General features: G+C 39.3%; 1 protein-coding gene across 5 annotated transcripts in view; it reads left to right on the top strand.

Moving 5' to 3' along the window:
• Positions 1-13,329, top strand: part of krz (beta-arrestin protein kurtz) — a 30,226-nt gene extending 16,897 nt beyond the window's left edge. For 2 of the 5 annotated variants that reach the window (XM_012491388.3, XM_012491378.3), the window contains exons 2-8: positions 43-256; positions 561-933; positions 1,362-1,655; positions 4,824-4,967; positions 7,608-7,694; positions 7,883-8,026; positions 8,314-13,329. In XM_012491388.3, coding sequence (XP_012346842.2) covers positions 124-256; positions 561-933; positions 1,362-1,655; positions 4,824-4,967; positions 7,608-7,694; positions 7,883-8,026; positions 8,314-8,389 — 1,251 coding nt within the window. In that variant the 5' untranslated portion in view covers positions 43-123 and the 3' untranslated portion in view covers positions 8,390-13,329. Of the gene's footprint in view, positions 1-42; positions 257-560; positions 934-1,361; positions 1,656-2,641; positions 2,780-4,823; positions 4,968-7,607; positions 7,695-7,882; positions 8,027-8,313 lie in introns of all 5 variants that reach the window. The other 3 variants (XM_086904652.1, XM_012491384.3, XM_012491397.3) reach the window with 2 other exon arrangements.
• The last annotated feature ends 974 nt before the right edge of the window (positions 13,330-14,303 follow it).

Here is a 14,303-nt window from a genome sequence, read left to right on the forward strand (position 1 = left end):
TTAACCAGCATAATATCCTTAAAGCTTGATTTTCCTTTTCAGTGGGACAGTTCGGAATCCGAATATTCGGAGCCTGAGGAGTCAAATGAGTTAGGGGCCATCGTAAGCCCCGAGACCTGCGCGATGGACACTGTGGACAGTGCGAGCAAGCGGCAAGCTACTCGTGTCTTCAAAAAATCCAGCCTTAATGGAAAGATCACGGTATACCTTGGGAAAAGAGATTTCGTCGATCACATAACTCACGTCGATCCTATCGGTAAGACCCTCCACCGTACTAAGAATCTTCGAGCCGCTCCTTCATTACGGTGTCTACCTGTTGAATCTACCGTTCTTTCTCGCACGAACGCGTGTACTCGTATTCACGTTCGTAAACGCGTTTTTACTTTACCTCTTCAAGCGTAATCCGATTTGCTCCGATTATTATCGAGCGTAAAGCAATTGTCGCACGAGGACGGCGCAAGATTGGAAAATTCGATTTATTTAAACGAGCGGTTAATCTGGAACGTCAAGGCCAGTCAAGTCCATCTCTCACCGAATCGTTGCTGCTTCGATCGTTGCAGACGGGGTCGTGCTGATCGATCCGGACTACGCGAAGGATCGCAAGGTTTTCGGCCACGTGTTGGCCGCGTTCAAGTACGGGAGGGAGGACCTCGACGTTCTCGGGCTGACCTTTCGCAAGGATCTCTACTTGGCGGCCGAGCAAATCTATCCTGCGGTGCCTGGCGCCCAACAGAGGAAGCTGACGCGGTTGCAAGAGAAGCTGATCAAGAAATTGGGGAGCAACGCGTATCCTTTCTATTTCGAGTTACCGCCTCATTGCCCTGCGTCGGTCACGCTGCAGCCAGCGCCAGGCGACACCGGGAAACCGTGCGGCGTCGACTACGAATTAAAAGCGTTCGTAGGTGAGACGCAGGACGACAAACCGCAGAAACGGTACGAGCCACGATTATCGCGATCCCCCGGACGGGGGGAAACGTTCCGCGATCACGCGATCCACCCTCTCTCCACCCATGAAACATCGATTTTTCCACGGAATCGTCCACGCGCTCCTTTCCTTCCACCCTTTTCAACTGTGCCGCGTAAAATTTATCTTCTCCTATCGAAGCGTGGACTCGGAATATAGAATTTTCTAGAAACGTTCGATTTCTTTCGATGATCGAGAATGATCGTTAAATTTCTGATAAACAATAATAAATAATGGGTGCAGTCACAAGATATTTTCAATTATCGAAGGCAATTCGAATAGTATCTCGATCGAATAATCCTCTCCAGATCGCGTGTTATGCTCTCGTATTAGACAGAACGTCGCAGCGTGGGTTAACGGTTCTCGATCCGGCCACTCACAAATCACCGTGTTGCAGAAACTCGGTGCGGCTCGCGATACGGAAGATCATGTACGCGCCCTCGAAGCAAGGCGAGCAGCCCTCCGTCGAGGTGAGCAAGGAATTCGTGATGTCGCCGAACAAGCTCCACCTGGAGGCGTCGTTGGACAAGGAGCTGTACCATCACGGGGAGAATATCGCTGTGAACGTGCACATAGCGAACAACAGCAACCGGACGGTGAAGAAGATCAAGGTGTCGGTGAGGCAATTCGCGGACATTTGTCTGTTCTCCACGGCGCAGTACAAGTGCACGGTGGCCGAGGCGGAGAGCGAGTGAGTATCGTTCGTCGCGTCCATTCTTCGCGAGCCGCGAAACGCGAGAGAGTGGCAACGAATGGATCCGTATTCGACGAAAAGTTGTGGCGCGAGATGGTGCACGCAACCGATTAAGTATCCGATTGCAACACGTTCTAGCGGGGCACGTGGAGAAATTTTAAACTCCGTCGAGATTTGTCCCTTGTTCGCTCGTATTTCGTTCCATACTTGGATCGAATTGTGGAATTATTAAGTTATGGATGTATTCGTTGCCAAACGACTTGCCCCGGAATCGAAGATAAACGCGAGTTTTTTATTTTGAGGAAATTTCGCAATTGGTAGAGGAAACGGAATCTCGTGTTTGGTCACGATTCATTCGACGTTTGACAGACCACTCGAACACGTTCTATATTTCGTGTTGTTCGATATCCTTAAATAGAACTGGCCTGTACACATACACACGTGTGTGTATAGGCCGGTGGATTACCGAGAAATTTACGAGTAACACATTCTGCGACGTGACCAGGCACCAGGTACTCAAGATCAATCGGGTCGGGCGCAGGAAGGCATAAATTAAAACGCGTCGCGATAAATTTCAATCCAACGCGGGAATTTACGTCTCATCTGATAATTCGTATCAACGACATCTTGTAATCTGCGCGTTCCTTATCGAACGAAGAAATACGAATTTCATTGGCGAGCATTCCATGCTCTAATTTCGCTTTTCGTCGATTATTTTACGATACAATTTATCTCACTCTTTTTTTTTTTTTATTCGAAAATTATTGGAAAATTGACTCGAACGCTTGCCTCTTTTTTTCTTTCTTTTTTTTTTTTTTTTTCTTCTAACGTGACAATTGAGTAGAACTCGAGGTTAAAAAAAACGAAAGAAAGAAGATATGTCCCCCATTAGTACTAACGCTAGGTGCGTACGCGATGACGCGATAATCGGCGAAAGGAATGATAACGCAACGATACAGAAAATAAAATGATTGCACTGGCAGTATAGGGGTATCGCCAGGATTCACACTGAGCAAGGTCTTTTCTCTAAGGCCAACGCTTGCTGACAACAAAGACAAGCGAGGTCTTGCTCTAGACGGCCAACTTAAACACGAGGACACCAATCTCGCATCTAGCACAATGTGAGTGCTCAAACATTGGCGGCCGGCTATGTCATATTTTTCTTCGTGAGGCGAACGTTCGTACGACCGAAGACTGGAAACGGGCCAAATGATTCTGGAGAATTCTCTCGCGAGATTTTGCTCCGTTATTTGGATCGCGCATTATCGGTTGGGAGAAGTAACGGATAGCCCGAAATTCTTTCTTTCTTTTTTCACGTTGCTTTCTGGGATTCTTAATGGGGAGTATTCGCGTCCCTGTTTACAACGGACATCTCTTTTCAATTAGTTTCGATGCTAGATACAACTTTTAATAACTTTTGGTAACCGTTTCGATTATTCGACCGATCTAAGATATAAGGTATTAATTCTACAATCGCACGTCGAGATCTGTTTCGTGTTATGCAATGAAATTATTTTTATATAAAAAAGTTAAAAGAAGATTGCAATCTTCGGATATAAGTAAGGAAAACGAATATTCTATCGTAGTAACGAAAGAGGATCTGGATGCGCTGTTGCAGGATTGTTAATCGACAATCGGAATATATTAACTCGCATCGAAGCCTGTTTGCAGTCTTTGCGGACGATCGCATTGTTAAGAATCGAAATATATTGTATGGGAACACTATATCAAAGTGGAATGCCAGTATTTTTCTTCATCGCCTTTTTGCTGGGGAACTTTTATATGGATTTGGTATTCCATCGGTGGTGGTCTATTTTGCTGTACAGAGGACACCGTCCCTCTTTCTCTAACCCTCTCTCCCTCAACCTTTCGTTTTCACTTTATTTTCCGTTATCTCCACGTCTGTGTCTCTCCACAATTGATATGCTGATCGATCGAACCCTCATTCCCTCTCTACATTTTTCTCTCACTCTTTTTTTTCTTTCTTTCTTCCCTTCTTTCTTTCTTTCTTTCTTTATCGCTCTTTTTCTCTCTCTCTCTCCCCCCCCCCCTGTATTCTCCTATGTAGTCTGTATTGCAGTGTGACGCACAAGCTGAAGTTTTTCGCGTTTTTACACACACGGGGATACATATATATATATATCGGCGGGTATATATCGTGAGGATCGTCACAGAAGCGCGTGTCACATAGCTTATTATCGTTGTCCTGTCCCCACGACGAGATTGAAGTCGATGCGTGCCTCTCGTGACCGAGCTTTCGAATTATGGGATCGTATAATATCGGTGCTCGCGGAGTGGCAGCTCTATATCGTTCCAACGATGCTACACGTCACTGGAGAGAGAGTCACGAGAGTCGTTTTTTGCGATATCCAAATACGTCTCGATGTCCCGCACCGATTTTATCCCCCGCCCTCGCTATTTCCCATTTAAACGGTAATATGTACACAGTTTTACAGTTTCTCGTTTATTCCCGTCGATTATTTACAACTGTTAGATCTGTCTCTTTTTTTCTTCTTTTTTTTTTTTCTTCTTCTTCCTTTTCAGAAATAGGAATAACGTCGTATCGTACGTTCGATCATCATGCTCGATCATCGGCATGTTATTTTTCAAATAACTCAATTTCAAAGTAATTGTGCGCAACAATTGAAACGATTCGCGAGCAATCTGTCGCGGTGCACACGTCGAATCCAAATTTAAATTTCAAATGTAATTATTGCGCGTCACGATTCCAATGAATCGAACAGGAAGGAAGAAACGTGACTCACCGGGTTCTGACGGAATCTTTGATCGATTATTCCAGATTAGATAATAATAATAATATTCCTATCGAAACACGCCCGAAGCGCAAATAACAACTGATCGAACGCGAGACCAAGTTTTTATCAAGCTTTTTTACCACCGACGATAATCCATCCACCTCTCGAAATCGATAACATCGTTGTCGTCCACGCCATTCAATGGGACAAGTCAGTGTCTTTGACATCGGAAGAGAAACGAGAAACGCGAAGACCTATACCTAATCGCAGAAATTTAATTTCGCGTTAATTTTGGTTATATTTCGCCGATCGACCTCCTCGCCCTTATATATATACCGGAAATTCCGGATATATATTAGGCCTCCGGTGGCACGTTTACCTTCACTCTTCTGCCTATGGTGTTTATCAGGGAGGGGTGCCCGGTGGGGCCAGGTTTCACGCTGAGCAAAGTGTTCTCTCTGAAACCGCTTCTCGCCGACAACAAAGATAAATGGGGGCTTGCCCTCGATGGCCAGATCAAAGACGAGGACACCAATCTGGCGTCCAGCACCCTGTAAGAAAACCGCTGCTTGTCCATGGACAACACACGCCTGAATATATATATATATATTCGTACATACATTATACATAATATATATATATAGGACTGCTCAAAAGTTTGGGTGACGAGACGATCATTGGAATTCCCCATTTTTTCGATAATTCGTTCATCGTTAGACTCGTCGTTTCGTTCGTCTCCATCGTTTTGACCGGCTTTTTCGATTCTTTTTTTTTATTTTTTTTTTCAGTTTTTCGCACACATTTCGTTGTCGACACATTTCGGTAGCTAGCTGGTTCACGTTCACGCTCGAATCCATCCTTAGATTCATTCTACCCAAACTTTTGATCGGTACTGAGTGTACGTGCCTCTGTTTCTCTCTCTTATCTCTCTTTCTTTTCTCTTTCTCTCTGTTTCTATGAGTATCAAAAAAGAGCTCGATCACGCGTGCGATCACGACTTCTCTATCGAGAACGTCTTCGTTTCTCGATTCTCGATTAATTATTATTTAATTTTATATTTTATCGAGGAGGAATAACAAAGCGGAATTAAAAAAACCGATGCAAGATTTACCATTGTTCGTATTATCAAATCGCTTCTGCGACAGGCATGAAAGGGCTTGGATCCTTTTCTCTCTCTTTCTCTTTTCCTTTTTTTTTTTTTTGTATCTCAAATTGAACAGCTAGGCTGCGTTTCAAACTGTCGCGTTTTACCTTTCCCTTTGAAGCTCGCCCGACGTTACATTCGTCGCTGTTAATGTAAACCGTGTCTCTTATTTGTATTTGCACCCGTTCCGTGACCGTGACTACGGTTTAATGGTCTCGCCAATGTCTGGGGAGATGCCGATTAACTCGTGACAGCCCTCTTAAATGGAATATAATTAAAACATCGTGCATTTCTATCAATTTAACTCTTCTTTTTTCTTGTTCGAATAATTTTTAAAAATAGCTTTCACGAAATTATTCTAAATAAGTTTGCGAGCTTTTTTTTATCCTTAGAAAAAAAAAGTATTCGCGAGTCACGCCCTGAATTATTACTCGCGAAAGGAATTTCTCAAATTTCACGAATTTTACTTGCTCGATAATTTCGATTATTTTCCCATTTACATGAAGAACGCGTTGCTACCTGTTCGTTTCGTTCGCATCTCTTTCATCCCCGCTACACACGGAGACCAAGCGTTTTTCCTTCGTGTTCCGGATTGATTTGATCACCCTCCTTCTAAAGTAAAACTTACTATCGACTCGCCAGCCAAGCCCTGCCTTCCGTCTCATGCGAGTGCTTCGCAATCGTAACTCGCGTTTTTCCCGCGGAAACTTTTTCGATTCGCGAAAAGGAACAAATGCGATTTCTATTACTCTCGAAGAAAGGGAAGAAAGCTTCGAAAACGCGCTCCAGCTTTACCTAAATTTGAACGAATCTTTCTTCGTGCTTTTTTTTTCTTCCCCCTCCCCCGTTAAAAAAATGTTTCTTCGCGAGATTAATTCACAAATGATAAAGTGAACGAATACTGGAGAATCGTGGGCGTGAAAGAAGGAGAATCGTGTTCAAAGTGTGATCACGTTTCACATTGTTGCTTTCGATAAGACGAGGATAATTACACGCCCGATTACACAAACGATTGGTGATTCGGCGAATAATTGGAAAGGGGCGAGAGGAGAAGTCGTGAACAGCAACGTGCACGTTTCTCTTTGTCGTGTTTTTTTCGATGATTTTTCTCCTCACCTGTGGGGAAATGAGTTGGCTGATTGGCGATGTAGAGCGGACTTGTACCTTTAACGCACACACGGAACGCGGTATGAGATTTTTTTAGGCGTTGCGTTTTAGCTGCTGCTTCATTAGAGCATTCATAGTGCGTATTCTAGTGGGCAACACTAGATTTCGTCTAGTCAGTAAAAACAAGGAGGAGAATGTTGTAATCTTGATTGGATCGATCACGAGATGTAGATTCGACGAGAATTATTTCCAATTTAAAGCGCTAGATACACATTAGAGGATCGATTTTTTTTTTTTTTTTTTTTTGCTTCGTCGACACTGCTGCAAATCCCTTGACACACTTGATTCAAACTTGATGAAAACGGAATCGGAACGGTGCGGTGGAAGCTTTTCGAATAATTGAATTTAACGTTCTTGTTGTTGTTCTTCAAATAGTTTCGAATCCTTTTTTTTTTCTCTCTCTCTCTCTCAATTTGTGCGTACGAGGCGGACAGAATTTAATTTACACGATCCACCCACGTATTTGCACTTCCACTTCAACCGCACTATTCATATATCAAATATATCGTACCAATTCCAGACTTGTATGCAACTATGCTTTAAACAAAATCGATAAACCCCTTGTTCCCGCTTCTTTCTTGTCCGAATGCTCGCTGCTTTTGCACTTGTTGCTTCGAAACTGCTCGATACCGTTTTCAAAGCTTCCTTTTTTTTGCGATTATCAAGAAGTATATAACCCCTACATCCCCTTCCCACGATATTTCTCGCCTTTATCGTACCTTAGAATGTTCCTTAGAATGTTCGCTTCAACACTGTACTTTTTCCTCGCTTCTCCGTTCAATTCGTTGTTGTTCTGCCAATTATGCATGCTGGGCTTTGAATGTTCGATGATATATGAATAAACGCGATGGAAAAATCTACGAATTCCTCTCTCTTTCGCAGCGTGGTGGATCCCTCGCAACGCGAGAATCTCGGGATAATCGTCCAGTACAAAGTTAAAGTGAAGCTTTGCCTTGGAGCCCTGGGAGGGTGAGTTGAAACTTAGTGATTTACTTAATAGTTGATCCTTTTTTTTTTTTTTTTTTTTTTTTTTTACACTTTCAATCTCTTTCGATTCGTCGACAATTGGTATCAATTTATATCGAATTAATTTGCGCAAAGTGTTGTACTCGAGCAAGCAGGAAACGAAGGAGAAATTTAATTCACGTTGTTAACAGGGAATTAGTGGCGGAACTGCCGTTCATCCTGATGCATCCGAAACCGGAAGAAGAGGAACCAGCGCCTCCCACGGCACGGCCCAGCCCGACGCAAAAGACGGATAGCGAGATACCGCTTGACACAAATTTGATTCAATTGGACACGTACGTGATCGATGTTTAAGTAAAAGATTTCGAGCTACGTTCTCGAGCCGATCGATGGACATTTCGATAAATCATATCGTCGCATAATGCGGCCATCAATCTTCCTCTTCCGTTATCCCCTCGTATTATCGTATTGGATGTGAAAATTGATTGTTTTAAAGATTAAAACATTGTTTAAAATCATCGTAAAGAAATTTTAAATTCAAAGAAATTCGATAAGATGGAAATTAATTCGCACATCTTCCCACATTTAGAATTTCTGAAATTGTCCCTGTATTTCGTTTCAGGGAGGCTGACGGCGACGACGACATCATTTTCGAGGACTTTGCCCGTCTCAGGTTGAAGGGCGAGACGGATGCCTGACTACGTGGATCAAACTCGATCGACCTGTTCGACGCAACCAAACGTAAGATCTTGCAGAACGGCGCGAGCCAGCTGATCCTTTAATTCGACGATCGTGTTATCTCGCTCGGGAAAAGAATTAAATATCGGTGATAACATAAGAACGTCGACTCTTCGCCGCACAAGGATTAAAGATCTTTCGTCATCGTTCGACGATTCGTTGGAACAACTGTATCTCCTTTTCTTTCGATGCTGGATGGAAAATCGTATTGGTCAAATTCATCGTAGACATCTGTTATACAACATGGGACAACACCTGGATGGAATGGTATTAATCGATCAATCGCACAGAGAGCCAATTAACGCGCACCTCGTTCAACTCGTCAGCGGAAGAACATTTTTGGATCGATCAAACGCGGGAGAAAGTATAAGAATGTCTTTACACGTTTTGACACGTTTATTACGGGAAAGGAAACGATTCAGGCATCGAAGATCGAACGCATCGTTGAAGAAGATGTCGGATAAAACGATATGTTTACCAATAACGAGATGGAGGAATGCATCTTTTACTTTGGAGATGCGATTTTCGACGAGATTTAACTAGCATTAACGTGTTTTGTCTTATTTTAATCACATGGCCAGTATGCAGAATTCGTCCTGTCAGTCGAGCAGACGCGTTTTAAGCGTGCGTTTTTCATGCGAGAGTCTGAAAAAAATGTTCTTGTGAGAAAAAGAGACTGGTCGATTTCGTTTCGCAGAAAAGATTATTATTTTCGTTTCGTTTTCCTACTATTATCTAGTTTAATAAAAATCCTTTAAGTTGTTGAGTTAGTACGCGTTTTCCTTATTGAAATATTAAATTTGAGAAAGTTTTATCGCCCTTCCTTTAAATATCTTTTTCGTATTGTGTGAAACTTTAAATTTTGAGATTTGAACAACATTTATGAGAAATAATGATAATCATATAAGCTTTTCTTTTCTTTACATCGTGTATGCGTCTATACAAGATCGGATTGAATATACAGCCTTTTATCGTACAAACGACTTTTTTTTGCAGTGAAAAATTACGATCGAAACAGTACTACTTCTTGACAAACGTTAAAATTATCTCGCTTCAGTGGAAGATATGCATAGATAGTTTTGACTACAAAGATCATAAACCATCGAAATTTCGAAGATCTCAAAATGAATTCTGTCTGTTTTAACATATTGCTATTGAATCGTGATGAATGCGATCTTTGAACGAGCGTAAAACACAGTTTATATAAAGAATTGTACGATAATTGAAAATTCGAATTAAACAATAATCTATGTGAGATAATGTGTTACGTTGATCGCTAAATGTGTCTTTGTATTCGACGTTTATAATACGCGGTCAAAATGAGATTCAATGAGAATGTTTCTTTTCAAAGGATTAAGTGTATCGAAGTATGGAGTCGTTTTCCTTTCTGGATAGGCAAGAAAAATTCAACGAATCCTAATTAAACGTTACATATATATATACATATACAAAAAAAAAAAACAAAGAATACATTATATATAGATAAATATGTATACACAGGAATACACGTATTGTACACACCTTGTATGCGAACTTTGCATCACACGCTTAACGATTTAAATCAATCGATGATTAAAGAAAAAAGGAAAAAAAAAAGAAAAAAAAAAAAAGAAAAAAATAACAAAAGAGAATTATGTAAAATTTCAGCAGTTTAGCTTTTACACGTTTATACCGACATGGAGAAAGTATTGGGTTTTTTGCAACACTGTTACTAATCGTACGATTTTTCTATTCCTTTTTTATGTATCACATTTTTTACCGAATGAAACATTCTAGTGCCATCTTGAATACACATTTTGGATTATCGAAAAATTCGTTTCTTTGCGAGCATACTTGAAATCGGTCCAATTCGTTACTTGCATCGTTTACTAAAGACTGTTTGCGAAAATTGAATCGATCTTGTAACACTTTGATGGGAATATCGATTCGAGAGAGTTTTTTCTACGACTCCTTTTACGACTTACGTTCACGATGAAACGGGAAAACGAGTCATGGATGAGAGTACAGTTAGTCGCATTAATATTTGGATCTTGTTTTATCCACGAATCTGTTATTTTATATTATATCGCTTATTGTATAATAAGAAAATATAGACTAGTTATTCCGTAAATTTATCTTACGATATATTTTTTTTTTCTCTCTCTCTAAAATTTGTAATTTTTATTTTGTAACTTCTAATCTAATCTTTTTAATAGAAGAATTTCTAGAAGCGTCTGAATATTAATGCAACTAATTCTACATCGATTAATTCCAAGCGTAATAAATTGAGAGAAAGGGATCGTCCCAGGTGTATGTGATTAAACGGTATGCCTTTAAGAGCGAGGTATCGAGTATTTTCTAAATCAGCAGATCGTGATTATCAATGATCATCGATTGATTATCGTAATAGAATCCTTTGGATTAATCTCATCGATCTGCGATTTAGAAAACACCTTATAAATGTGTTGTATTAGCACGATTAGAAAAACTATTAATGCGTCCGCTGTCAATTAATTATTATTTTAAAATATCAACATCGATGACAATTTCACGAAGGGCACAGCGAGCGCGTTTAATTAAAGAGGCAAATTTGTGCGCAATTCGACGAGTGTCGAATTTTTCACGTTAATGTTAATATTCTGTGTCTGTGGAAGGGAGGAGGGTATTATCGGTGGTTTAAAATTGAAGAGAACGAGATTACGAGCGAACGAATTTTATTCATAGACGTCCATGAGATGAAAAGAAGAAGAGGAAGAAGAAGACGAGAGGGAAAAGGGAGGGAGGGGGGGGAGGGAATTTTTTTGTACAAGACGATCCTTCGTAATGTTCAATGGAGGATCGATCGCCACTTTTCCGCTGTAATAACGAATAAACAAAAGTCAATTGTACAACAAACGAACGAGTTGAAAAACCGAACTCGATCATTCTCTTCGATTTTAAACGACGAATTTTCGATTTTTTGGGCCAGGGCAAACGTTGATCGTGCTGTTGGCCGTTTAAATCGTTGCGCATGTATATATTACATATACGCAGGAGAAGTTAATAACGCGAGAGGAATAGTATTTTTTATCAATTTAGCATTTACAGAGTGTATTTAGGAGAGATTATCGATTATATATATATAATACCATATATATATATATATATATATATATATACACCAAAGCATCTCTCTCTCACTTCAATGTTTTCATAAGAAAGGAAGCTTTCAAGGGAGAATGGAGGAACAAGACGAACATAATTATTATTCTATAGTTATTAATCGAGCGAAACAATTGCATAAGTTACTGTAAATGTCGAGTTAATGTTTAAACTATTTAGATAAGTGGAAGAAACGGCTGTAAGTTTGGGGTCGTGTTTCTTAATCGTGATGATTTTTTTTTTTTTTTTTTTTAGAGGAAAAAAAAAAGAAAAAGAAATTGTATAAACTGTTTCGTGAGTGATTCATCACACTGAATTGCGCCACTGGATCGCCACTGGCCGTAAAGATTCAGACCTCAAACTTATGCGTACACACACACATACACACGCACGCAAACAAACAAACAAGTACACTTGTACACACGTATAGAGAAAAAGAGAGAAAAGATGAAGAAACGGCTTGTACAATACGCGCGAGAGTATATTTTATATTCGCACGCGCTGGTGCGCGCCAATATTTTTTGTAACATATTGAAAGGACAAAGAGAAAAATCGAATGGTCGATCGAATGGAATAGTTCGTACGTGATTAATACATAATAATTGACGTTTTGGAACGCGACGTAAGACGAGGGATAGAATATCGATACTGCACAAAACAAATTGCAACATTTACAAAAGAGTTGCTTCAGAGTCAATAATGGGTGCTGTTTTAAGGAAAGTCGACGTATCGTGTCGTCGTTTTCTTTTTTTTCAACGAGCGTCTAAAGTGTCGAGTTTCGATGTGTATTTTTGAAGAGGAACGAAAGAGCCCATTAGAAAAAAAAAAAAGCCTTATATTCAACCACGGATCGCGATTTTGTATCGAGCAATTCGTCGCTCTTTTCTTTCTCTCCTTTTTCGTCTCGAAACTACTCGTTGGTTGGAATAAATTGCAAAGATTACGAATCCATTTGAAAGTAAAACTCTCGAAGATATTTTGTGTAAGAGTAAACTGTCCCGACAGTTCAGTCTCTTAGCCAAGTGTCCAAGTTCTTCTTTTTCTCGAGAGTGCAATTTTCTTACAAATTTTACTCTCAAATGAATCTTGTATGTTGTTATATTACAAATCATCGATACCCTGTCGATGTATATAATTAATAAGACACAGAAAGAAAGACGCGAGGTAAAATTGTACATTGAGTATATCGCGGGGGAGTGTAACGTGTAACGGTTATAGAATTACGCAGGGCATAATATAGTTAGCTAAGTTAGAAACAATTTAAAGTAAGAGGAATAATAATAATAATAATAATAATGATTATTAATAATAATAACAGTAATAATAATAATAATAATAAAAAAAAAGAAACAAAAAAGAATCGTCCACGTTTATCGATTAATTAAAAAAGTGTATGTGTAATCGCAGTATTCTATTTTGTGCGTGTAACGATTGCAAATCAAGGTTGCAAACCTTCATTGAGATACACGGCACGGATTACAGTGGCGCGGATACGTCGTGTAAATTGCGTTTAACTTATTCATCAAAGACGAGCCGTTGCCGCTCGCTAAATTTCCCTGATGATATATTCGTTTTATATATTCAGAAATGAAACGCGAGAGGGAAAAGTGTCGAAAAAGTGTGTATAAAGATGAGAAATAGAAGAGGAAAGAGAAGATGAGGAGATGGGAGAAGAGAGAGTAAATAGCGAGATACGTAATATATTATAATGTACATGTAAAAATTGTGTATTCTCATATAATAATAGCTGTAATAATTTAATAAATCTTGTATATCGCAAGTGATCGCTTTTTCTTTTTTCTTCTTTTTCCTTTTGATACATTTCCCGCGCTTTAATCGTTTCAAACGAGTTGTCGAGCTTCTAACAAGATGAAAAGTTTTATGTTTGAAGTTGAAACTTTGATTTTGATGAAAGATAAACAGTATATAGTAATCTTGAAATCTTGGAATTCTTCCGTTTCACTTGAATCGTGAAACCGAATTCTTTTTTAATTTACCGAGAGTTAATTAAGCTTGCTCCGAATTTTAGCTCCCTTAAATCTCGACCAAGTATTCAAATAAAACTGTGCGGAGGTCGGCATGTTTGAAAATTTGTGGATTCGAAAGTCTAAATTGAAAGCTGGTAAACTCGATGCATCTGTTTGAACTGAACTGAAGGATTCATCCCTCGCAAGGGTTTCGAATAAGAAAGAAAAATATGCTACGAGGGAGAAAAAGAAAAAAGAAATAAGAATGGAAAATTTATGGCCTCTAAATAAGACGGGGATGCAAAAAATTGTACAATTCATCTGGTAAAAAGAGTTCATGGATTATTTCTTTTTTAATTGTAGAACAATTCCACGCTTTCAGGAGCAAAATTGTAAAGATTTATTATTATTAGTATGGAAAAAAGGAGAAATTTTTTTCTGATTAAAAAAACGTTCCCTTATTACGATTAGAGGCCTCCGGTTTTTTTTTCTTTTTTTTTTTTAATGAAAAAAATACAATCATTCTAATTTCCTGCACGAAAGAAAATTTAGGAGGATAATAGCAATCACGATAAGAAGTGATTCAAATGAAGAAGCAGGATAAATTTTTCTTAAAAGTTTACGTGAAAGGATTAAATTTCATTTAATTTTCCCGTGAAATTTTTCGCGATAATCCATTATTTTTCCATAAAAATGAATCGAAACGATGATAAATTAATACAAAAAATAAGTTTGAATTAAAAAAAACATGTTTCGATTTTTGTCTTTTAGTAATGCCTTTTATTCG

This window comes from Apis florea, unplaced genomic scaffold (assembly GCF_048593485.1).
Source record: "Apis florea isolate Af1SG1 unplaced genomic scaffold, ASM4859348v1 contig_1615_pilon, whole genome shotgun sequence".
NCBI classification, from domain to species: Eukaryota; Metazoa; Arthropoda; class Insecta; order Hymenoptera; family Apidae; genus Apis; species Apis florea.